This window comes from Fonsecaea nubica, assembly GCF_001646965.1.
Source record: "Fonsecaea nubica strain CBS 269.64 chromosome Unknown Scaff141, whole genome shotgun sequence".
Lineage (NCBI taxonomy): Eukaryota > Fungi > Ascomycota > Eurotiomycetes > Chaetothyriales > Herpotrichiellaceae > Fonsecaea > Fonsecaea nubica.
The window spans coordinates 1-25,305 of record NW_019173814.1 but is presented as its reverse complement, the minus strand read 5'-3'; the positions used below and the strand labels follow the sequence as shown (position 1 = coordinate 25,305).

The following is a 25,305-nucleotide window of genomic DNA, read 5'->3' as shown; positions in this document are numbered from 1 at the left end:
CAACAGTGACATATCACGATGACGAGACATAGCATTAGCCCAATTTTTGGTCCGAAGCGATTGGTAGAAGACCAACGGATCGCCATTGTCCGGCCCTTCTAAGCGATAGTTGAACCCTTTACCTGAAATTGACTGGGACATGTTGAGCAGAAAACTGTTGACATGCGAGAGATCGAAATCGGAGAATCAAAACACACATCTCACCGGGCTCGTTGCACATGCACTTGTGTTTTACGTGCGTGTGTTCATGCAGGAATTGTATCATATTGAGTCCACGTGGTCAGGATCAAAACCGGGCTCTCGTTGACACCCCTTCGTGGACACATGAACTTATCGACCTCGGGGTTCAAAACCCCCTCCATCAGGACACTGCCACGGTAGCTGATAATATAGTTGAAGTAGTTGGTAGAGATCCCCGATGCCGCCGATGCAAGGGGAAATGACAGCCCAGTTCATCGCGGCTGGCGGCTGACATCCGGCTGTACGCTCAACTTCGTCTGTGGATTGGTTCGAGTTGCAAGTGCATATGTACATCTGCAGGACGCGTACAGTGAGAGGAGGAGTAGATGAGTCAGGGGTTGAAAGCTGGCCATGTATCTATGCAGTGTCACTATTAGTATATGCTGTGGTCAGCGCCTGCATCTTTCCTTCCACAAACACTTTGGCCGGGGATATTTCTGCTGAACGGATTTCGACAGCTTGGTTCTTTCTGGGAAATCCCTTTGCCCTAGCCCTTCATCTAAAGAGCAATGTAGAAGACGACCACATGTTTCAGCAGCCCATCTTAACCCATGCTCGGGCAATTGATAATTGACGTTTCACTTTCGAGTGAGTACATGGCTTCTGTTGATTCGGGCTTCAAAGATCGGCAACCAGTGCAATGCTGCGAAAGAATTGGGCCAAGTAAGATTAAGATGGCCAGAGCAGTTGGCCGCTGATATCCGAGCGTACCACATCGACTTCTATGTTCGACCACCCGCAGCGCAAACTCTGTCTCGTAGGGGGGTTGAGGGCAAGCTGATACTAGGGACTGGATCGAGGGGTAACATCGAGACCAGTCTATTGACGATGCAGGCGTAATGCAGGGGAGAGGTGGGACAGCATATAATTGTCGGCATCTGAAGGCCAAGTTGTCGTTTCCAGCCTTCGCGGTGGTGCATGGTTGCACAGTTCTGGCGCACAAGCGATATTTTTCAAGCGGGTATATTTGCGCCGACACTCGGAATCAAATCATGCTCTGATGTTTTGAGAGCAAGAGAACTCAAGTTGGCGCTAGGTCACTGAGACAAAAGGCCAGGGTCTCCCGGGAGCAAAAGAACAGGAGTGAATATGGGGGCTGGAATTCCCAACACAGCGATCCTCAAGTGTGATTTCCTATCTCTTCAGGTATGCGCCAGTTTGCGGTCGAATACCGTGTAAGACTTGTCCAAGGGGCAAAATGGTGGCGTACTGTTGGGGCAGCGAAAGGGTGGAGGATGAGATGAACAGGACCGGTGTTAGCAATGGACTCTAGACGGGACACGTCAGCTCCATTCCTTCCTCGGTGCGATCGGCACTCGTTGATGCGCAAGGATGGTCGCGATCACGACGAGGCTGAAGCGAGTGGAATGACACTCAAGCGTCCAGCTTGAATAGGAAGAGCGACAGGTGAGAGAAGCTGGCCTCGTTAATGTCAATTGGCAGTTCCCCCAATCAAAACAGATGGCGGGACAGTTCGAACATGCCCGTATCGTGATCGAGCTCCACCTTACATGCCAGTGCGTTATCCATTTCCTTGTTGCAAGGAGATGAAACAAACCAGAGAGCCGCAAAGGAAATGTGCGCACGAGGAGTTCTCTGTAGCGAGGTCGGTGGGCAGCCCTGTCAGTTTAGGATGTAAATTTTGGCAGCCTCAGCCAATCGTTGATGGCCCAGATGCCCGATCTCCGGGGCGCAATTTGATAAGCGGCTACGCTCCACGAGCCCACCGTGAGCCCCCTTTGGTGCCCGGCGCCCCAATGGTGCTAGGGGCATCACCACTAGAAGCTGCAAGCGACTTTATTCTCCGACTGAACCCTGTCCACATGTCATTAACTCTTGCTGAGGGGGATTTGTTTCAATCTGCCCATTCCAATTCGGCGAGTAACCGATATATTCGTATCTCAATTGCAGGCCCGTAGTGGCAGGGATGGCGAACAGACGTGCTCTACATACTCGCGGTCACAGATGGGAGCACGAGAGACGCCGTCAAGAGGTGCCCGGCTCAAATTCCAACTCGCCGCGTCTTGGTCGACCAGAACTCGGTAGTCGACATGTAAACCCTCACCCCCCATCCAGTCGTCGAGCAACCTCATTCCCTGCTCAGCAAGACGAGGGGGGAGGGACGAGGCCCAGATGAAATTCCAAACAGGGACTCAGTTTGTGACCGTCCTCTTCTGTGTCTTCCCGTTCCTTCAAAAGCCCACTCTCTTTCTTCCCTTGCCGCTGATCTTCTCTCTTGTCCTTTCCCTCTCGCAGAACCGTGCTCGTCCTCATCTTGTTCACCACTCTCTTCTTCTCATTCTCTGTTGCTCTTTGTGACTCTCGGGGGCCAAGCCAATTTCGTGAGCCTCGGCGCTGGTACAGTGGTCGAGGATTGGAATATCGTCGTCTGTCACCCTGGTTGATTTGGGCGTTTCAGTCCAGATTGCCCGCCAGATCATCACTGCGACAAATCTCCCACCCAACCTCCAAGGCTCTCTAGCTCCCCGCACTCGCCTGCGCCCCAACCCGTATCGGGAATAGCCTAACCGCGGTTAGGCCCTATTTGGTTAAGCTCCAGGTACCGACTGTGCAGCCAGCGTTACTTGCATCGGAGGCTCACGAGGCTAAGGTTATCCTTGTCCACGAGGTCCCTGTCGCCGGCAAGCTTGCAATTGGAGCAGGACCATCGTGGAGTCACTTTTCTTTGTGCTCTTCTTTCTCCGACTGGCCACAAGTCACAAAAGAGGGACTAGCCTATTCCCAGCACGAATCCAGGCTCGAGGGACAAAACCCGCTTTGATCAAGGCCTTCACTAAATATACTCCCCTTGCGCTGTCGCCTTTATACCACTCCTTTCACCTCGATAACCTCGACGACTTTCACTTCCCCAATTCTGTCCTTCTTTCACCTCACCTCCAGTCCTTCCTTAGGCCATCTGCCACCTTCCTTTCGTTATCCGTCCCTTGGTGCCCTCTTCACTCACTCGAGGCGCATTCAGTCGGGCAGTCGCTCTTTTTCGACCACATTCAGCCACATTCCCCCATCGCCGCTCAAGCAGCGCAAACAGAAGCACCGTCAGTGACCGTGCCGGTTGGACTAGATCGTCCGTGCCCCTGTCAATTCAGCTCTTTGACCAGAGTCAACCTTCAACAATACTGCCTCACCTGGTGTGAAGAACTTGCATCAACAGAAGCACATTGCTCACGCAACCAACGGCAGCATCTCACTGCATATCACTCTGCACCCCGCCAGTACGACACTTTGTGCGTTTGAGATCTGTTGTTTCGTCCCAATCGAGACATATCCCGAGTCCAACTGTCCGTCAGGTTACCATCGACCAATCAACCGTTATTCATCGCATCGCTCAACATGAAGACCGTTGCACCTTTTGCCATTGCCGCCTTGTGCGGTGGTATGGCCGTTGCCTCTCCTCTCGACAAGCGCGATTATGTGACCGAGATCGATTTGTACACGGTGACCGTCACAGTCACTGGATACCCACCCATTGATACCCCTGCTGTCTCCTCGGGTAGCAACTGGGGCAGCTGGGGCGCATGGCATGGCGCGAGCAGCGAGGACTGGAGTAGCGAGTCGCCTGCTCCTACCTCTGCGGCTCCTGCTGATACACCTGCCCCTTCTCCACCTCCATCTGAAGCTCCAGCTACAACATCCGATTCTTGGGCAGCCCCAGAAGCCTCATCGACTCCTACTCAAGCAGCGCCCTCACCCGTCTCGACCTCGGTGTCTTCCGACTATCAGCAAGGAATTCTCGATTCGCACAACATGCATCGGGACAACGCATCTGTACCACATCTGAGCTGGAGTGATGAGATGGCTTCTATCGCTGCTCAAATCGCCGCCAGCTGTGTGTATGCTCATGACACTTCCACTGGTGGCGGTGGGTATGGCCAGAACATTGGTGCTGGTGCCCCTCCATCCGACATCCCCGCCATGATCACCAATGAGATGTATAATGGAGAGATCAACTTCTACCCATCATACGGCGGGGAGCCGGATATGAGCAACTTCGAAAAATGGGGCCATTACTCACAGATCGTGTGGAAATCAACCACCTCTGTTGGCTGCGCAACTCAATATTGCCCCAATGGCCTGGCCAACACCGGTGGCAATGTTAGCCCTTATTTCACCGTCTGCAATTACAGCCCACCAGGTATGTACACTTTTGCCAGTTTTTTGTCCCTAGGAGATTGCGCTAACACATTCTGAACAGGAAATTTCGGTGGCGAGTATGGTGCGAACGTTTTGCAACCCGGCGGCCTGCCAACCGTCACCTTATAAGTGGCGAGTCGCTTCTGCATGATCTTACGATTCATTGGATGACCTCCAAGCCCCAAGCGACAAACCAATGACGATGACATGTTGTGCTCGGGTTCAGGAGAAATACATGTGCAGGAAGCATGGAGCGGGGTTTGCGAGCAGTGTGGGATTGTTTTCTTTTCTATAAGTCTGTTGCTTCACCATCTGAATGTTCCCATTTCGGAGTTTCATTGGATGTGCTGAACATCATGGCTGTTTCTTATCTTGATTCTTGACCACCAGGAGTGCGGCTTGAAGGACTTTTTGAGGATGAGAGTAACCCGGGAATTCGGTTCTGGAGAACGAGAAGGCTCGAGTCTGTAGGATAGAGGCCGGAGCTGAAAAGCGTGTATCAACAGCGTTGACCAAATCTTCCATGGAGTCTACTACTCGTTCGTGACGTGCGTGGCGAAAGGCGACGGGTTTGTCTCGGTTTTTATCCTCGCTTCGTCCTGGACCGCCCACTACTGCCGTTAGTATCCTCCCTTTCACCCATGCCACCATGTCTTTCTTTCCCCAGGTTTGGCTTGCGGAGAAACGGAAGTGCAGCTCACTCATTGTCGACACCGGAGGTCTACCCTTCGAGGGTGATTCTCATGACCCGGTTTTGTCGTTATCGATGCCGCCTCCGATCATCCGTCAATTATTCCTTCAGCTGGCGAGAAGGGCGAAGGGTTGCAACATTGGGACGAAAACCACCGTTCTTCGTGCAAATGTTCTAGAAGCTCCGGGATTGCAAATCTTTTAAAGGGGATTCGAAGCCCAGATGACCGCAACTGGGGGGGTTGACATGCTTCGAAATCCAAATACGTCACAAAAGTTTTCTGGTCAAGTGGTGCTGGTATCCTTCAACCACCACCGCAGCTTCAAAGCCGCAAGAGTTCTTTCATACGTTTTATTCAACTTCGACAAGTATCGCATACAGACATAAAGTTCTCAGGCCTGATCCAGGCGCTTCGACTCTTGCTCGTCTCTTCGCCCACCTCGGTTGAGTCGAATTGTCACGACACAGCAGATTCCCAGACCCAGGAAGCTCGGGTTCTCAGACCACTCAGCGATCCCCGAAACCGCCCAATCCGCGGGTGGATTTTAGCCTCTCGACGAGTTAGACTGCGCTCTGCGATCTTCTACACCTCTGTACGTCCACGTCCTTTCCTTTCCTCCGAGCGCACCACTGCGAAAACACAGTGACTATTTTGCCCACACCTGTTCCCTGTCCACGCGCAGGCTGGCCCGCCTTGCGATACGTTCCGAATTGCGAATAAACCGTGGGCGCCATATCGTCATAAGACCACCATCCCTGCCGCACCCGTTTCACATGCACAGATCGGCTCTGTAAGAGGTTGTTTTGAGAGAGACTGCCCTCGGGCAAGGTTCAAAGGGCATGGAAACCCCTCCTGACAGTCTAGCCCTGTGCCAGGTGACAACTTATGCTGTTCGCGCGGTCTCTTCCACATCGGAGTTCTTCTTTCTTTGTTCCTCTTTCCGAAGCTCCTCGTGCTCTTCGTCAGAATCCTGGACTTGCGGTCCTTTCTTCTATCGCGAAACTCACGTTCCTCATGCCCCCCTACTGTTTGCATGACTGCCACTACTTTTACCGCACCGCACTCCGTCTTCTGAGCATTGCCACTGTGCTGGCTGCGCTATACGCATGATTCAGGTATTGACCATGTCTTCCACAGGGACAAGAACGAGATACTTTGCCCGCCCCAAATCTCTTGACGAGACGTTGAGCAGTTCGTCGCGCGAGAACGGCGACCACGCCAATATGGCAAGCGATCAAGCGGAGCGGTCGCTCGAGGCGGCCAAGGAGACCACAGCCTCGTATACCAAGGTGGAGAAAGAGCCTATGTCTTTGAAACAGGAACCTGTTAAACCAGGAATCACCTTCGCGGCCCAGGACAAGCTACCGAAGCTGCCCATACCCGAATTGGATGTGACCATGAAGAAATACCTTGATGCATTGGCTCCGCTACAGTCCCCACAGGAGCACAACGATACAAAGGCTGCTGTTCGGGACTTTCTTGAGAACGACGGTAAGGATTTGCAGGAACGATTAAAGAAATATGCCACGGGCCGAACCAGTTACATCGAGCAGTTCTGGTATGACTCGTACTTGAACTATGACAACCCCGTCGTCCTGAACCTCAACCCTTTCTTTCTACTGGAGGACGATCCGACCCCGGCGCGGAATAACCAAGTAACCAGGGCGGCATCTCTGGTGATCTCTGCTCTCTGCTTTGTCAGGGCTGTGCGAAAAGAAGAGCTGCCGCCCGACACGCTCAGAGGGACGCCCTTATGCATGTATCAGTACTCGCGACTCTTTGGGACTGCACGAGTGCCTACAGAGAATGGTTGCATCATCGGCCAGGATTCCGACTCCAAACATGTCGTCGTCATGTGCCGCGGTCAGTTCTATTGGTTTGATGTTCTCGACGACAATAACGACCTGATCATGACTGAAAAGGATCTCGCCATCAATTTGCAGGTTATTGTCGATGATGCCGAGCAGATCCCTATACAGGAGGCAGCCAAAGGCGCGATCGGCGTGCTCAGCACTGAGAACCGAAAGACCTGGTCACACTTGCGCGATTTGTTGACCAGGGATGAAGGTTCCAACAATGCGGACTGCCTCAACATTGTTGACTCCGCCCTATTCATGATCTGCCTGGATTATACCGAACCCGCAAGTGTCTCTCAGCTCTGCGGCAACATGCTCTGCGGCACTAGTGAGGTCGAGCGTGGTGTCCAAGTTGGGACCTGCACCAATAGATGGTATGACAAGCTCCAAATTATCGTTTGCAAGAACGGCAGTGCTGGCATCAATTTCGAGCACACGGGTGTGGATGGCCATACGGTCCTCCGATTCGCCAGCGACGTCTACACAGACACGATTTTGAGATTTGCAAAGTCCATCAACGGCCAAGCGCCAACGCTGTGGACAAGCCAGAGCCCGGACCCGTCGAAGCGAGACCCCGACAGCTTTGGCGACGTGAGCACCACTCCTCACAAGCTCGAGTGGGACATGACCCCCGAACTGCAGATCGCCCTGCGGTTTGCAGAGACCCGGTTAGCAGATTTGATCAACCAAAATGAGTTTCAGACACTAGATTTCACTGGTTATGGCAAGAACTTCATCACCTCCATGGGCTTCTCGCCTGATGCATTTGTTCAAATGGCATTCCAAGCTGCATATTATGGTCTGTATGGCCGTGTTGAGAACACATACGAACCTGCCATGACCAAAACATTCTTCCATGGTCGGACAGAAGCCATTCGATCAGTGACACCCGAGTGTGTCGACTTTGTCAAAACGTTTTGGGCAGATAATGCCGCTTCGAAGAAGGTCGATGCTCTGCGAGTGGCGACACAGAAACACACCGCCATCACCAAGGATTCAAGTAAAGCACAAGGCCCAGACCGTCATCTATATGCTCTCTACTGCGTTTGGCAGCGCAAGGTGAACGACGAATCCGCTGAAATCGGCAGCACTACTGGATTCAGCTCGAACGGCTACTCTAGTCCCACTGATGTGAGCGATATGGGTAGTCCAAGGCGACTCGAGGAGCCCTCTTCGCCCATTGGCCGTTCTCGTACTGGGACCGAGTCCAGCCGTTCACCGGCTCCAGCTTTGCAGCAGATGCCGGCCCTATTTAGTGATGCTGGCTGGGACAAGATCAACAACACCATCATCAGTACCTCCAACTGTGGCAATCCGTCTTTACACCACTTTGGTTTCGGACCAACCTCCGGAGATGGTTTCGGTATTGGATACATCATCAAAGATGACTCCATCTCAGTCTGTGCCAGCAGCAAGCACCGGCAAACTCAACGTTTTGTAGCCAGTTTAGAGTCATACTTGAACGAAATCCGCCGGCTTTTGAGGGCTACCAAGACGAAAGACGCTGCAGCATCTAAAATCACGCGGGCCCGAGAGGCAGAAGAAAAGGCGGGCAAGGACGGCCGCCTCAAGTCTCGGGGTCGGATCATCAAGACCGAAGCGTCAAAGGTTGATGGTTTCCAGACTCCTACAAGCTTAGACACGGCAGAGGTAGAGGATGATGGATTGGGTGGATGTAAGTTTCGCCCGACATTGTGGCCGTTTGCAGACTTGTTACTGACCTGCTTTCCTTCCCCTCCCTTTAGATGGTTTCTTCGACGCTGGCATGCTGTTGCAAGCCCTGAAAAAGGATCAACCCAAACCTGCGGAACAAATTGCGCAAAGAAGAAGGACTGTTGGCAAGAAGCTTGCTTTGAGCGAGTACTAACATGAGCCAAATCCCAAATCGGACGATGGTATTGTCCCTGGTTGGCTGATAATTTGGACAAATGGGAATGTGTGGCAGGGGAGCTGATTAACCAGGGAGAAGAGTGGCAGGACAGAAGTTTTTGTGCGCATTTGCGGGGGATGGTTTGCAGTCGCAGGTCCAGGCCGGTCCGGGGGTGTTGTGCCTGGATCGACCAAGCGAACCAATGAGTGGTGGGAGGCTTGAGAGGAGGCGCATGCGCGGTGCAGGATGATGACACTAGTTACAGTTGATGTTCGAGTAGTGACGACGCGTGTGGTGCAGAGGTTTTGATATAGCAGTAAGGAATATTTCGTATATGTAGTCAATAAGTCCAGCAACAATGGTTTGTTTTCAAGCACAATTGCTTGTATCCACACAGCGCAGTACTTGTACTGCTTCCTACGATGTAGTCTTCAGGCTGGGTATTTCAGTGGCCTGATAGCGCCGATGCACGACCGGCATTTAGCCCGCCAAGAAGATAGTTCCTTCATCACGCTAAACCATATTGGTCACCATCCAGGACTGCTCGATTCAACGTCCCGACTCCCCCCATCGCAGCCCAGTCCTGCGCCAGTGTAATCGAACATCGCATTCCTTTACGATAGACGTCGCCCTCTGTTCCGGTCCAAAGCTCGTGGTTAGAGTCCGCGACGGACGTCGTTGCAACTCTCTTCATGTGCTTAGACACAACCTGACCCAACTCCGTCCCCTCGCCACCTCCACTATACCCGTCCCTCAGCCTTTCCCACCCTTCTTGTTCCGACCATGGCAGCAGTCACCATGCCCACGACCGCCACCCACCCTGTCCCCGACGGGCTTGGTGCCTCTGCTTTGGACAACCAAGGGACCGCGTCCCAGTCTCTATCCCTACCTCCTCAAGTCCATACCCCTCCCACTACCGACGAGGGGAGTCATAAGGATGATGACGCCGCCTCGACTTCCTCGCTCTCCGAACTCGACGACGACATTGATGATGAGGAAAACAGGATGAGATTTGAGGAGGCTGCACGCGCTGGCGCAGAAGCCGAACAGTTTTCGGAGGTCAAACCCGACAGATATGAGAATGGAGTTCCGATCTTTACTCCGGTACGTGGCGCCACATACAACCGATAACCTGGCCCGATACGAGGAGGAAGTACAGAAAGACAGGCTAACAAATATGGACATCAGACAATGGCCCAGTTTAAGGACTTCCAAAGATATGTCAAGGGCGTGGACCCTTACGGCATGCAGTCAGGTATCGTCCTCATCGATCCTCCTGAAGAATGGTATGCCGCTTCTCTTCCAAGACATGCTGCCGCCCGGCCGATATGACATTTGTTCTTCGACCACCAGGCTGATTACATATATAGGAAGCGCGCTCGGAAGGCTCTGGACGAAATGGTCAAGACCATCAGGATTAAAAATCCCATCACCCAGGAATTCCACGGTGCACAAGGGATCTACACCCAAAGAAATATGGAGAAGATGCGGTCTTATACCCTTCCACAATGGAAATCCCTCTGCGAGCAGACCGAAAACCAACCACCCGCCAAGCGTGGTGAGAAGCGCCTAAACGCTGACAAATTACTCGGACGAGGAACCGCTCGCAGCAGGAAAACCGAAGCATCAGCAACACCCGAGGCTTCCAGAAGAGCCTTGAGTCGCGCCAAATCCATTCCTATCAAAGAGGAACCCACCGACCATGATTCTACCCTCCTTGCCCCGCCGACGCCTACCAGTCCCGAGGTGAAGCCAACGGGTCTGGAAAATGAGGAAGCAGATGATGAGGCGGCTTCCACAACTGCTGACCCAACTCCAACCAAGGCCAAGAGAGGGAGGGGCAGACCACCTGGTACTGGCAGACCAAGAGGACGGCCACCCAAAAACGCCAACAAGAAGGAAACTTCGAGTGTTGGCAAGGGGGCAGAGACCACTGTTGCCGCCCGCCGACTACGGAACGCCCGGGAGGCCATGGATGAAATCGACGAGGAGGCTTTCCGGGATTTTGATTATAGGGTATACGATAACGACCAGTGGACGCCCGAGCGATGCGACGAACTCGAAGAGAAATACTGGAAAAGTCTGAACTTCAGCAACCCCATGTATGCTGCTGACATGCCGGGCTCTTTGTTTGATGATGATACCAAGGAGTGGAATGTCGCAAAACTACCAAACTTGCTGGACCTTTTAGGACAACCTATCCCCGGTGTCAATACCGCCTACCTGTACCTTGGGATGTGGCGAGCAACTTTTGCATGGCATTTGGAAGACGTGGATCTCTACAGTATCAACTACATCCATTTCGGTGCTCCAAAGCAATGGTACAGCATATCTCAAAAGGACGCCCCCAAATTTGAAGCGGCCATGAAGTCTATCTGGTCCTCAGATGCTAAGGACTGTGATCAGTTCTTGCGCCACAAGACTTACCTCGTCTCGCCTGCAATCCTAAAATCGAAGTTTGGGGTCAACGTCAATAAAGTTGTTCATCGTGAAGGCCAATTTGTCATCACCTTCCCCATTGGATATCACTCCGGCTACAATCTGGGTTACAACTGCGCAGAGTCTGTCAATTTCGCAATTGAAAACTGGTTGCAATATGGTAAGACAGCGCGCAAGTGCCAATGCGAAGCCGACAGTGTCTTCATCGATGTGGACTGGTTTGTCCGCCGGATGAACGGCGAGCCTACACCTGAGTTTGAAGAAGTTGAGGTTACCGACGACGAAGATGAGGACGAACCAACAGACCTGCCCACGCCTCCCAGTAGCGATAGAGGCAGGATCAAGATTCCACAGAAGAGAAAACGTGCTGTGAAGGAGCTCGCTCCTAACAAGAAGGCCAGGAAAATCATCAAGATCAGAAAAGTCAGCAAGAACCAGCCCTGCTGCCTGTGCCCGAACGACTTCTCCTGGGAGGAGCTTTTGCCGACGACACAAGGCCAGCGTGCACACAGAACTTGTGCTATGTACACGCCAGAAACTTACATTGCTAGCAATGACGGCGAAGAAATGGTCCATAATGTTGAGAACATCAGCAAAGATCGTCTGGAACTCAAATGCCACGAGTGCCGGCAGAAAAAAGGATCGTGCTTTCAATGCTCATCAGCAAAATGCACCAAATCGTTCCACGCGACCTGTGCAATGCAAGCTGGTGTTCAAGTCGACAAGGGCGAAATCGCTGTTTGGCACGAAGGGGTGGAGTATCGCGATATCGGCTTCGACTGGAGATGTCGTCTGCACCGTACAGTCAAACGCACAAGAATCACCAGTGAACTTTCGGCCTGCAATCACGCAAACAATTGCTGGCAGAATGCTGAGTTCCGACGGTTCCTTTTCGGCCTCAAGAAAGGGGAGCTTATTCAATTTCAGGCAACCAATTTCGACGATATTGAAGCCGGCCTGGTTATCGCTGGGTACGACGAAGGTCAAGACTCTGTGCTTGTCAAGATACTGCCAGATCTGAAACAGGTGAAAGAAGTAGATCCCACTTCGATCCTGTTCGTCGACTCCGCCACCTCGTATCTACAGAAGCCAAGTGCAAATGCGCTCGACCTACCGGAAGAACTCCAGGGCATGACTGCTTCACTACCCGAGTCCACCGAGAAGAAGCCAAGTCCAGGCGACCTGTTCACCGAGGAGCCAAGAACCGAATGGGCAGAATTTGTCTGTTCTCTACCTCCCGTGAACAAAGCACAGAAGCCCGTTGATCTGGCCAAGGAAAAACAACTGTGGTTGTACCTTGGAGAGATTTCGTCGGAAGGAAAGGCATTCTATACGGCCGATCCTGACAAACCGGTTCATGATCCTGCCGCAAACTTCCTCGACATAGTCATGCCTTCCAAAAAGGCAATGGCACCACCACCTCAACCCAAGCGGCAAGCGTTCTCGGCTTCCCACCCATTAGTCAATTTTGCCGCAAAGAATGCTGCAATGGCAAGCATTAGGCAGAATGTCGATAAACAGCAGTTGCAGAGTTCAGCCCTTCCAGGGACTTTCAGCGGAACGACACAAGATCTCACGATGGGAAGCAATCAAGCAAGGCCCATCAAAGCCAGCCAGATCAAACCATCGCAGTACAAAGACATCATGACTGGCCAAGAAGCTCGCCTGAACGAGCAGGCGCGGATCTTCCAGCGACAACAAGCCAAGGTCCGCCAGCTTGACGCCGCAGAAGGCTCCAGTACCTCCATACGTCATGGTGGCATTGGGATTGATCTCGAAGCTGTCCAGCGCCAGAGGCACTTCCAACAACAAGCATCTCAACATGCTAAGCATATGAAGGAGTGGTCAAACGATCCATCGCTGCCCCCGCTCAAACAGTACGAGCCCTTCCCGAGCTTCACTACACTCGACAACACTGGGCGTTACGGTCCTACAATGATGAATTCAAACATCAGGTCACAACAGTACGAATATAGCAGCGACTGGATGAATCCTGGCGCCACAGAGCGGAGCCCTAGTTTTGGACATGGTCCAAATTCAGGTCTCAACTCGATGCTTTCACCCCAATATGGCCGACCCCAATCCCCTGCCACTTCTTCCTTCCCTTCATATGTGCAACAATCCCACCTTCAGTTTCCGTATCACAGCGGTCCGAGTCACAGTCCCCAAGGAACTTCCACTACAAGCACACCATATCAACAGCCCCGCATCGAAACCATCCGTGCCGCCGCAAGCCAACCACCTCTGCCTCCACCTTCTGCCGAAGTCGAGCGTCGACGCCGGATTTCCAACCCGGCTTACCCATTCAAAAGCCCCGATCAAATCAAGGCTCAAAAGGAGGCAGGAAAGCACTCTCCAGCTGGCAGCAGGCCGAGCAGTTCGTACATGATGCCCAGTCCCAGCCTGCAGCAACATGACACCTCGCCTTCATTTATGCAGCATGCCAACTCATCCGCTACGAGCCCTTCGATGCAACCACTAGATCCGCAGAACCCACCTCAATTTATCAACCCAAATGCTACGCAGATCAGCCCACCTGGGTCCAGTGCAGGACATCGCTCTGCGAGAGGCAGTTTCTCTGGATTAGGTTTGTCATCGGCCGTCTCCCTCCCTTTGAGTCACATGGGAATTAAAAGGAGCGCCTCGATGGACATGATGGATTTGGACATGATGCATGACATGGCGCCCTTCCCTGCTGCGAGCATCAATCTACAAATCAGCAATTACATTCCTAAGCGCTCAATTTTCGATCCTCTCAACACAACTGTCCATGGCGGCATGATGCAACCAAAGCCTCAAGCGCTTCCCAAGCCAATTCTGCCGCATTCCTCGACAATCCACTTCTCTCCTCCGCCTCCTATGGCCGACCCGTCACCCCTTCTTGTCCAATCTCTGGAGAAACGTCCACTTGGACCGACTGGGTTGCTGCTCAACGATCGCCCGATCCCGAAACAGCTGAGCGATTGGTCTGCAAGGGGTGGATTCTGGGCGAGGGTCGCAGGCTACTATATTCAGAAACATAAGGGGATGGCTAGTGTTTATCGGAGCCCATTCATCGCGGTTAAGGACAAAGTTGGGCTGGATAGTTGGGAAGGCGGCCTGGCGGAACGTTACTACGACAGTCTGGAGCCTTCGGAGAGGGAGAGAATTGATGCTTTCAGGGACGGTAAAGCTCAATCATGAATGGGGCCAATGCATCAAGGCTTTTCTTGGCCAGCTCAGCGTTTGGTGGAAGACAGACACAGGGCTATGCGAGTGGTGCGGATTCCTGCCTTGTTTGCCACCAAATCAATTGCTGTCGAAATGACTTTTGATTGTTGATGCAGGAAACCCGTTGGATCGTTGAAGCCGAGGGGTGATTGACGGAACGAGAAGGGATTAAAGATGAGGATCGCGAAAAAGCAGGATGGATACCATGTACAGGGAACCCAGGAGGGAAAGCGGTTTCCATACATATGTTGATTTTGGGCTTTTGTGAGAAGTCGAAAAGGCCTGTTCATTCATTTACTCAATCTGTGTGATCGGACAGCTCCGATCCAGCGACATCCTTGCAGCTTTGGTACTTGGTACAGCAGGAAGTAGCAAAGACAAATATGAAGTCCCGAATGGAAAAATGAAAAGATGAAAAGATCAAGATCAAAAGTAGGGAGTTGGGTTGTGTCTTCGAAGCTGATTTCGTTGCCGTCTCTCGCATTCTGGGATTTCTTCGCGTGCGAGGACTGATTGCTGGGTCTTTCGAGGAAACGAGGGTCAGTAGACAGACAGCAATGACAGCTGTGCCAGTGGACTGGGTATATGGTATGAGAGAGACAGACAGAGAGAGAGATCCAATGAGTGAGTATCAATCTACCCATCAATCTCAATCGTCACCACTCACTCGCCTTGACCGAAACCACTCACTGCACGGAGGTAGACCCAGTACCACGCTTCCAGAAGAACCTAGACTGTGAAGCTAACAGTAAACAAGATCAATCTCTCCGCGGTCAGTTAAGAGTAGGGCCGACAAAACGCCCATAGCGCCCAGCTAGTGCGACTCTGTGGTTGCGACGGCTGCGCTTGGCTGGTCTGGTGGTAGGTGCCATGGTGGTCGGTCATGTCCATGGCCTCAACGCGACATCGTATCGACGCAATGTTCGCGGGGTTTTGCACTTGGACCGCTTTCTCGAGAGCGAGCTGATAGTAATGGGAACTTCGGGCGCGGTTCTGCCGGACACCATACATGTAGCCCATGTCGGAATACGTCTGCTGGAGGAATCGAGCACGATCGTCGTCATGCTCGTAACTGTCACACATGGTCAGCGTCTGGAGGAGGATGGGCTCGGCGGCCTCGATGTTGCCCTTCTGGAGATGTTGCCGTGCAATCATTTGGAGCGCCGTGATGTGCACGCCCCGGGGCACACTCGGGTCTGCTGCAAGCTTCTGGGCGATGCGGAGCGCGTCAGAGAATTCTCTCCTCTGATAGTTCAGCGAGCAGATCTCATCCTGGATCCAGGCCCATTCCTCGACATCCAGACCGCTGTTAGGGCCAAACCTGTCCGAAGACAGGCGGAGAATCGAAGAGACCCGGCCGGCGTTGGCTTCAATCTCTCCCTGTGTCCAGACCTTGAGCAGAGGCTTCAAGACATGTCCTTCTGCAAGGGTACGACAAGCTAAGGCTTGAAGGAATCGCACTATCTGGCGCCGCACATCTGGGAATCGGCCCCAAAGTGGATATGAGTACAGTCGAAGAAGTCGCAGGAATACCCAGTATGGAGTTGTTTGGAGGCAGTGCGATGCCAGGCTGCAGGCCAGATTAATTTCTTGGAAAGCCTCGGCGGTATTGTTCGTCAGGAGCAAAGGAATCGCGTTATAGAAGCATTTGTTGAACACTTGCGATACGCTGTCCCCGTTTAGACAAGCGATACCTGAGAGCTCGTGTCGTCGCTCCCGGTTCGCAAAGCCTAGTGGACTCCAGGCCGCAACATTCCAATCTAGGTAAGACTTGGTTAAGAACAGAATGCGCTCGTCAATGTCTACGGTCGACCGAAATGCGTCCGGATGTAGATCGAGGTAAATCTTCTCGCCTATCGGTGTGATTCCGGTCGTTCTCCGTACTCCTCTGCGCCCCTGAGGTCTGCTGCTGAACCGTCTGATGCGATCCCATTTGATGGGCTTCCCATGCAGCTGGGCAGTAGACAGGGTTAAATCCGTGCGTTCAGATCGCGCCAACGCCATCAAGTTCGCGACCGCCTCTTTCTCGGTCGACTTGTAGTTTTTGAACGCTCCCCATATTGCTATCCGTCTCTTGAAGGCCTTTTCGCTGCATCAGTGATCCCATGTGTCAGCTGAGAGCCCAAGAACTCAGGTCAGAAGGGGCGGGAGCCAAACCCACGTTGCATGGAAGTTATATTGCTCCGCCAGCACCTGTTTGGTCTCCGAAAGTTTCTTCCCCTGGTGGACATATAGTTCAATGAAGATTCCCTTGATGGAGGCCCACTCTTCGGGAGAAGGGCCCTCGACCACCGTCACGCCCGTGACCTTGTGGTCTGTCATCTGGATGAGTTTCGCGGCAGAATGCACTGGGTGACATGCCAAGGTGATACATCTCTTCGATCATACTTCCTCGGGCTTCAGAAGTGAACGGTCGTGGCCCTCTGCGCGAGAATGATCAATTTTTGGTACCACTACGTGACTAGAAAGGAAGCGACCCATGCGCGACGTAGTTTCGGGCAGGTGCTAAACGGTGCTCCGCAGTCGCCGCTTTACACTGGCCCAGACTAGTCTAGATTAAGTAATGCAAAAGTCTCGTGCATAAATATCATGTGGAAGCCGGAACCCGCAGCCTTGCGACAGGGCTTTACTCGACCCTCTCTCGCTGATAAGACCACCATTATTCATGCGAATTGAAATACAAGGACAAAACCTTGTGCATAAAATACCCTGTTGCAGGACTGCAGCTCAGGCGGACAGAATACCTTTTTCAATGAATTACCATTCAACACGAAGGATTAACGAGCTGGTCGACCCTTATACCTGGTAGGTCTCCGCCCTCAAAGACACCGAGGACAGCCTTGACATCGTCCGAGTTCACCAGTCCCAGTGTTTCTGCTTGCCCCCTGAATTCCTCCTCGAACCAACTGTCGCCCGACATTGTCCCTACGAATAGAACCCACAGGCGTATTCCGGGCGACTCGTTAGACATCGTAGCGAGCAGCTCTTTAAGTCTCCACAGGATCAGCCTTCCTGCATTGAACACGGTGGTGTCAAAAAGCGGTATCCGCTCCATATTGGCCGCCAGACGGAGCCGGTAGAGAGCCGCCAAAGCCGCGCATTTCTCGACATTGTTGGAGCTCGAATTGTACTGTTCGAGTAGAAGCCTCATGATGTGAAGAAATCTGACCGTGGCGGCGTGTCGAACAGCCCATGGTGTCTCGGCCGCTCGCACCACGCTGATGGCCACGAGGGCGTTTCTCAGATCAAGTATCAAGCGGCGCCAGGGCCATGGAATGCCATCGCCAGTGTCGTCCTCAAGCCACGGAAGGGGTACAAATACTGCATAGTCTGCCTCCAGCATATCCCATGTGCTGTCGTCCATCGTGAACAGCAGGCTTGCTAGTGTTAGGGTAGCGCGCTGGGTGTCCGAGTGGAGGATGCAGATAAGATCCTCAGACTTCGCTCCATACTGGTTGTTGATAACCTCCAGCAGGCGAAGATGGACCGCCACCGCCGCATGGTTGTCGCACCACGTCTCCGCGTACAGGAGAGACATGACCGGCCGACAAAGATGCGTGAGGCCCGTCTGGAAAAGGCTCAGGCGGAGTTGCTGCATCGCCTTCGTTTTCAACTTGAGGACCAGATTGAAGATCTCTGGTTTCGGGTCGCACCGCGCTTTGATCGCCGCGATGCGGGCCAAGTACCCGTACGCGGCCAGTTCATCTTGAAGATACGTCGCCGATGGGTGCAGAGGGATCGTGGAGCTGCCCATTGCTGGAGAGACATGGAGCTGGTCGAATTGGAGTAGCTCGTCGATCTGAGCCGTGTGGGGGATGGGTAGAGTATCAAAGGGGTCGTAGGATCCAGCGAAATGGGCGTCGATCTGTGCAGTCTGCCCACCCTGGTTTTGAAATGTGTGGTACAAGTTCAGGGCTGAGACCCGCAGATTCCGCGTCCGCTGCAGACGTTTCCATTGTCGGTGCGCAGCCACATGGCGAAACACCTGGCTTTTCAGGGATGATGGATCTGTTTGGTCGTCATGGTGTATCCACGAGTGTATTTTGCCTGCCGTCGCCATTTCCTCTTGTCATGTCTGCTGCCAACTGACTTTGAAAACTCTGGGGTGGAAGATAGAGGCCGTAATTTGTAACTTCGCACTCATACTTCAACAACTAGGGCTCGGTTTCAAAATCTGCGTTGATTCAGGCGTACATCGGCTGCTTTACGACTCTCTGTCTTTCTTTCTCTCCCTCTCAAGCGATGTCGTTAAACTCACTCTCCTTAGTCACGGTTCCACTCTGGGTAGGCGGTAACAACACTGTAGATCCAAGGCACCTTAGCAACAGCGTCAAGACCTGCGGATCGCGAACTCTGGCTACATGGTTGGGCTGAAAAACCCCTGCGACCTGGAATCTCGGGAGAATTGCTTGGCCCCTGTCTCGGCGGACATGTTTGATTTGCGCTTAGCATGAGCCCTTACAACGGCAACTTTTGTTTGCTGGTTCTTGGACAGCAGCCAATGTGACAAGGGCTCAAGAATAGCGTGGTCCTTGGGATTTGACGCCCATCAGTCAGAAAGAGGCTGTGTGCACGAAGCTCCCATATCTGTCCACACTGACTGCTCATATTCCTCCCACCAACATTTACGTACACCGGGCTTCATTGGTGGATATTACCGACCGCTCGTGTCTGCATGTTGCGACGCCATTTCTCGGGCGAAGTACAAAACGCAGTCTTGGTAACCTCTTGATCACCTCTGGGGCGCTCATTGAGGTTTATCTTCACCCCTACAAGTACAAGAACAGGGAGGGCAGAATTGACTCCGAGTACTGGTGGTACCGTACTGTGACAACACCCGATCCCGTATATAGCTAGCGTTGTCAATTCGACGAATGAAAGAATGTTGTGGCCAAACCTTGACTGTTTTCGGAATAAGTTTCATCTCCTCTAATTGGCTCGATTCCCAGGGCAGCATGAAGGTAGACGGACCATTTCACAGCATCTTCTAAACGTCCAGTTATCTCACAAAAGCAATCTTGTTTAAGCCCTCGCAATCATGCACGGGATGCGGCGTCTAAGACGGCATGCTAAAGCAGCTATAATGATGCCATACAGATCCTGCATGCAAGAAGCTCGAAGAAGGTCTATCGACACCCCTCAACATACAAAAAGTTGGTTGCAGAAGGGATAGCCCAGCTTTACAGATATCAAACCCTGCACATCACCCGCGGTGCTTATTATAGCACGATCCAAGGTCCTCCTGACATGGAATACTGTATTCCCATATTCTCTTGCACTTCTCACACTTTCACTACCAATGCCGCGGGTTGCAAGTCCCTGTTTCCATAACCATGGCTGAACAAGACAAACCAGCATCCAGTTTTCCCCTGGACGTATCGATAATCAGCCACTTCTCACATCAATGCTAACCGCAACCGCTGGCCCGCTGGCAGTGCGACTTGGACAACACAAAGCAAATGGCTAATAGTTAGTTCATCGTGAGAGATATTGCCAAGTTAGGCACCGACACCGGCACCTGACCCACGCAGCCCTCTGTACTTCATTCGACCAAGCTCAGGTCAGAGATCGTGGTATTGCTCGCGTAGACTTTGCACCTCTAGCACGTGTCCCTTCGAAGTATGATATCTCAACATGTCTTCTAACCACTGCACGCGTCGAGGCTGACCCCCTTTGTCCGGGAGCAGACGGTTGGTCTTGTCCACTAAAATGTCATGTACGTCGATGTAGTTGCTCTATACGTTATAGGGCCAATATACCTACATGGACTTGTGTCTGGTTCTTTCGCTGTCTCCCATTGATCGGTGGCTTGTTGCTTGCGGAGGCGACGGATCGATACTCTGGTTAGGTCATCACATCTACTACACCCTTAAGGAAGCCAAAGATCTGACGAGACACCTCACAGGCCGCATGATAGACCATATCTTGCCCTGGGTGTCAGTGAGACCTACAAGTAGGGCAATTTCAATTCTGTGGATCGATCCGTTCGTGGCGTCATATTCAGGTAATATTCGATGGCAGACTCGCTGTCACGCCCAACGATGGCATAAAATGACTACTCTGAGGTACATATTGGGAGGATATTGTGGTTCCGTCTCCGCAGTGCGATTTCGACACTGACGTTATGCTTGCTTGCTCGACCCAAAACGGCAGCAAAGCACTAGATGTGCTGTCTGATAACTCAACTCCTTGCTTCGCTATACTTCACCACAGATCATGGAGATGAGACCGGCACTCATTCGCAGGACGAGAAACTCCCCCATAGCTCCGCATCGAGTACTTCAACGCGTGTACGCAAGGCTCAGCTCAGCCGAAGCTCACAAACTCCTCCACGACGACAGCTCGCGTGCGCTCCCTCCACAAGAACCTCTCCTCATCCTCCTTGACCAACTTCCCATTCTCACCCTGCCCGAGTGCCATCAACCAGCGCATTTTTGCCGCCTCGTCGGCGAATCCAATCTCGGTCATGACATCAAAGTCGACGTTGCCGGGATCCAGTTCCAGCTTGGCCGCCGCCGCGCCATCACCGGAACCGGAGGACGGCGGAGTGGCCACCGGCGTACCTTTGGCGTCGACGGTCGCTCGCACAAAGACAAACGCCGGGTCGTCGCGATGGGTATACCGCCTCTTGTACACCAGGGGCCGGTTCTCTGGGCCGGCGAGTCGGTTGATCATCGGGATATGCTTCGTCTCATAGTAATTGATAAACTCTTGGGTGGACAGGTGGGGGAGCTTGACCAGATAGGCAAAAGTGGTGTGCATGATGGGCCGTCTCTTTGTCCTGTTTGTTTTAGTGTTCAAAGAAACCGTGGGTTGGTGGGGTGGGAGATGTAGTTGGGTTTGAGACCTGTCCGTTACCTCGAATATTATATTGTCCGCTGGGGTTGGAGGAAGGGAACTATCGAGAATCAGTCTTTTCGAGCGAGATCCGTGTATCCTGAGAAGAAGAGGTATTCCCTCTATATCTCTCTCTGTGAACAGAATCGTTCGGGGGATCAATGATATGCTATGTCTGGACTCGTCGTTAGTGGCATCGAAAAGGACACGTCTCTACAACTTCAAGTCCACGCCTTTTTAGTCACCAAAGAAGCCGCCGTTGTTACAAGAGCCACGGATGTTACCTCGAATCATGTCGATTTTGGCCTCGAAAAAAAAACTCAGACTGGTCGTGGCGGTGAAAATACGCACGCAATATAGCCATGTTTGGTAGGAGGTCCTCTTTCATAGGGTATAGCGAGGTCATGACTCAACACGTGGGTCGACAAGGGGCAAGGCGGGAAGAGAGGTCATATAATACGAGTGGATCTGTGTCGGATCCTTTTAGACATTGACACTATGTTGCAGCCGATCCCAGGATGGCCATGAGGTGGGTTGCCGGGTCCTTGAGCTTGGGAACAGGATATGTATATGCAAGCACAACAACTTGAAAAGGACAACGGCCAACACAACGAAAGCATGTCTTGGATCCAAGTCGACACTTCTTTCCACAACGAGATCGTCTTTCTGCCAGTCAGACAATACGCGGAACATTGTGGCGCAAAGATGAATCCAACTTAATCGTGAGTAACCCGAAATCCTCAACGATCCTAGAATTTGTGGCTAGTGGTTGGTGAGGCAACATCGCCAGATGCGATAATCGGAATGTCGGAGTGTCGGGATATCGCAGGTGATCTGGCGCCGCCATGGCACACGTGTATGAGGTGCTGGAGCAGTGACGCACAATAGCAACAGTGCGGAATTACAAGTGGAACACACACAGACTATAACAAGTCTCGCAGCATATTTTGAAATGGATTGTGCATTGAAAAGCTAATTCTAAGCTCTGTCATCCCGATTCTGACTTTCCCCTGTAACCATCATTTGTTGAGATGATTCCCATAATCCTCACTAATTCATTCCATGCACAGGATGATGCTGAAAAAAACTCTATGCCATGCAAAGAGGTATCATTCCCATATCCCATTGACAACGCCAACGCCGGTATGATTGACACAAGAATTCAAGCCGCTCATGCTTATGTGCTTTTGGTCGTTATGAAGCCATTTAGTCAACCTCTTCGACAGTTGGACCATCATCGCCGTGGCTAGCACCACCAGCGCCAGGGAAGCCACCAGGTCCGCCAGGCATACCACCGCCGGGCATTCCACCGGGCATGCCACCTTCACCACCAGCACCGTAGAATTTCATCATAATGGGGTTGGCAACGCCTTCAAGCTCCTTCTGTTGAGACTCGTACTCTTCCTTGGTGGCAGTCTGGTTCTCGTCGAGCCAGGAGATGATCTTGTCGATTTCAGACTTGAGCTTCTCCTTGTCAGAGGCATCGAGTTTCTCGTCAACCTTGGAGTCGGCCAAAGTGTTCTTGAGAGAGTAGGCGTATGACTCCAAGCCGTTCTTGGCAGCGATACGGGCGGCCTCAGCTTCATCCTCAGCCTTGTACTTCTCGGCCTCGCTGAGCATGCGCTCGATCTCTTCCTTGGAAAGACGACCCTTGTCGTTGGTGATGACAATCTTGTTGGACTTGCCGGTTCCCTTCTCGACGGCGGAGACGTTCATGATACCGTTGGCATCCATGTCGAAAGTAACCTCGATCTGTGGAACACCACGGGGGGCAGGAGGAATGCCGGAAAGTTCGAACTTGCCGAGCAGGTTGTTGTCCTTGGTGCGAGCACGCTCACCCTCGTAGACCTGAATGAGCACACCAGGTTGGTTATCGGAGAACGTAGAGAAGGTCTCGGACTTCTTGGTGGGGATGGTGGTGTTGCGCTTGATCAGAGGAGTCATGACACCACCGGCAGTCTCAATACCGAGCGACAATGGGGCAACATCCAAGAGCAAGATCTCGTTGGTAGACTTGGATGAGGTATCACCGGACAAGATGGCGGCTTGGACTGCAGCACCGTAGGCGACAGCCTCGTCGGGGTTGATCGACTTGTTGGGCTCCTTGCCGTTGAAGAAGTCGGAAACAAGCTTCTGGATTCTGGGGATACGAGTGGAGCCACCAACCAAGACGATCTCGTGGACAGATGACTTGTCAATCTTGGAATCACGTAGGACGCGCTCGACTGGCTCCATGGTGGATCGGAAAAGGTCCTGGCAAAGCTCTTCGAATCGGGCTCGGGTGATTGAGGTGTAGAAGTCGATACCTTCGTAGAGGGAATCGATCTCAATGGAGGTTTGAGCCGATGAGGACAGAGTGCGCTTGGCGCGCTCACAGGCGGTGCGGAGACGGCGCAGGGCTCGAGCATTGGAACTAAGATCCTGTTGAAAAAAATTAATACATGTTCAGACAACCAATATGGTCCAAAGCGGTCCAAGACGGGTGACACGTTGAATGTTAGTTTGAGCTTGTTTTCGACGCTGTCGCTTTCTGTATGTGACCCTTCGACTTCAGATGTTGGCCGAAATTGGATTGAAAGCGAAATGAGATGTTGCACACATCACAAATGAAGTCTGAATCTCCCATTTTGACCTTCCTGAGATGACGAGGGGTCATATTGTGGCGTTTGAGAGAGGCAGCATCCCGGCAGGAGACATTGCAGACATTACAGTGATACTGTTTGGTCTCCACAGCAGTCATCTGTCTGGCTTTGGTCCCGGGCTTCTGTTTCTCATTGTTGACTTTCTGTCGAGCCTTGTATGCCTCAGTGGGATTGGCACGTAGTTCCCGTCCATAGTCGTTCTGGTAGAGTCGGTTCTTCTCCTTAACGGCCGCGTCGATTTCCTCAAGTTCTTCAGGGGTGAAATCCAGGTCCTTTTCATTCCCACCGACGCCTTCTAGGAGAGCATTGTGTGAACATAGGCCACCATATTGAAAAGATTGTCGAGGCCACGGACAGAAATCTCCGTAGCTGTAGTCCTTCTCGGTAGACTTCATGGCCCAAAAGGCGCAGGCGAAAGCAGCCTCCACGGCAATGACGAGAGTACGGAGTCTGGGTATGTCTCCCGCAGCAGGTTTGGGGCATTGGGCGAGCAATGCCGTGTGTACAATCTTGTAGCCAGCCCTCAGCGCCTCCTAGACGAAGCGGGCATAGCCGTAGCCATTCATATATTCCCCCAGTCGTCCTCTTACACCTCTCTCAGCCCCTGTTCCCGATCCAACGTAGATCAGAGTACGGTGACCAGGCTTTTCCAGGACCAAGACATACACACCCCAGACATGCTTAGGGATGTATGGATCGATGGACTTGAACCAGAGTACTGGTGGTGGAGAAGTGGCTTGTAGGACGTCGAAGAGGCCGGGACAGAATGTGAGGCCAGCGGTGGTGAACAAGGTTGTGACCACGGGCTGAGACGGTAGGATGTAGATGAACCGAGGGTTGATATAGGTTGGGACATTGACACAAGCCCAGGTGATGAGGACCACAAGACTGGTAACGTCGGTGGCTTGGTATTTCATCTTGAAGGATTTGTGCAGATGGTTGGAGGAGGAAGAAGAGAAGAGGAGCCAGCCGGGGGAGAAGAACCCTGAGAATCACCAAGGGTAATTCAGGGAAGGTGCGATGTCGAGTGTCCATGACGAAAGCGACAGTGTCGATTACCAAGCTCTGGAGGTGAGGGAAGGTGCAAAATTGGGGAAGGAGCGAATATCAGAATTCTGTGCCAACCTTGCAAACTTTCGCAGGCTTTACAAAATTGGCACAAAATCCAGATACCGCGTGGGATGGGGGGAAAGATGAAAGGGGGGGGGGGGGGGATGGTACAGTGGCCTGTGGGGGTATATTGTGGGAGGGGGGGGGGGAGAGGCAGTGTTCCTTTGGGGCCAGGTGTTAGCTCATGGGTTCCGGACCTGCGGGGGTGGAGTGGAGAATAAAAAGCCAAAGCCAAGATTACTACAACATTCTATTCT

The 25,305-nt window shown here is 52.5% G+C and overlaps 7 protein-coding genes across 7 annotated transcripts; 3 read left to right on the top strand and 4 right to left on the bottom strand.

The window, feature by feature from the left end:
- Positions 1-3,591: 3,591 nt before the first annotated feature.
- AYO20_11236 (hypothetical protein) lies at positions 3,592-4,521 on the top strand (the record flags this gene model as incomplete). Its single annotated transcript, XM_022649488.1, has 2 exons — positions 3,592-4,393; positions 4,454-4,521. The coding sequence occupies 2 exons, from the start codon at positions 3,592-3,594 to the stop codon at positions 4,519-4,521; spliced, it is 870 nt and encodes a 289-aa protein (XP_022494530.1).
- Positions 4,522-6,208: 1,687 nt separating this feature from the next.
- On the top strand, positions 6,209-8,807 carry AYO20_11235 (hypothetical protein; the record flags this gene model as incomplete). The annotated part of the gene is made up of 2 exons (XM_022649487.1): positions 6,209-8,615; positions 8,686-8,807. 2 exons carry the CDS (start codon positions 6,209-6,211, stop codon positions 8,805-8,807), a joined length of 2,529 nt encoding a protein of 842 aa, XP_022494529.1.
- Positions 8,808-9,593: 786 nt separating this feature from the next.
- AYO20_11234 (hypothetical protein) lies at positions 9,594-14,432 on the top strand (the record flags this gene model as incomplete). Its single annotated transcript, XM_022649486.1, has 3 exons — positions 9,594-9,914; positions 9,999-10,096; positions 10,181-14,432. The coding sequence occupies 3 exons, from the start codon at positions 9,594-9,596 to the stop codon at positions 14,430-14,432; spliced, it is 4,671 nt and encodes a 1,556-aa protein (XP_022494528.1).
- Positions 14,433-15,236: 804 nt separating this feature from the next.
- On the bottom strand, positions 15,237-16,781 carry AYO20_11233 (hypothetical protein; the record flags this gene model as incomplete). The annotated part of the gene is made up of 2 exons (XM_022649485.1): positions 15,237-16,548; positions 16,621-16,781. The coding sequence occupies 2 exons, from the start codon at positions 16,779-16,781 to the stop codon at positions 15,237-15,239; spliced, it is 1,473 nt and encodes a 490-aa protein (XP_022494527.1).
- Positions 16,782-17,223: 442 nt separating this feature from the next.
- AYO20_11232 (hypothetical protein) lies at positions 17,224-18,519 on the bottom strand (the record flags this gene model as incomplete). The annotated part of the gene is made up of 1 exon (XM_022649484.1): positions 17,224-18,519. The coding sequence occupies one exon, from the start codon at positions 18,517-18,519 to the stop codon at positions 17,224-17,226; it is 1,296 nt and encodes a 431-aa protein (XP_022494526.1).
- Positions 18,520-20,765: 2,246 nt separating this feature from the next.
- Positions 20,766-21,221, bottom strand: AYO20_11231 (hypothetical protein; the record flags this gene model as incomplete). The annotated part of the gene is made up of 1 exon (XM_022649483.1): positions 20,766-21,221. The coding sequence occupies one exon, from the start codon at positions 21,219-21,221 to the stop codon at positions 20,766-20,768; it is 456 nt and encodes a 151-aa protein (XP_022494525.1).
- Positions 21,222-22,502: 1,281 nt separating this feature from the next.
- AYO20_11230 (hsp72-like protein) lies at positions 22,503-24,855 on the bottom strand (the record flags this gene model as incomplete). The annotated part of the gene is made up of 3 exons (XM_022649482.1): positions 22,503-23,717; positions 23,896-24,471; positions 24,529-24,855. 3 exons carry the CDS (start codon positions 24,853-24,855, stop codon positions 22,503-22,505), a joined length of 2,118 nt encoding a protein of 705 aa, XP_022494524.1.
- Between the last annotated feature and the right edge of the window lie 450 nt (positions 24,856-25,305).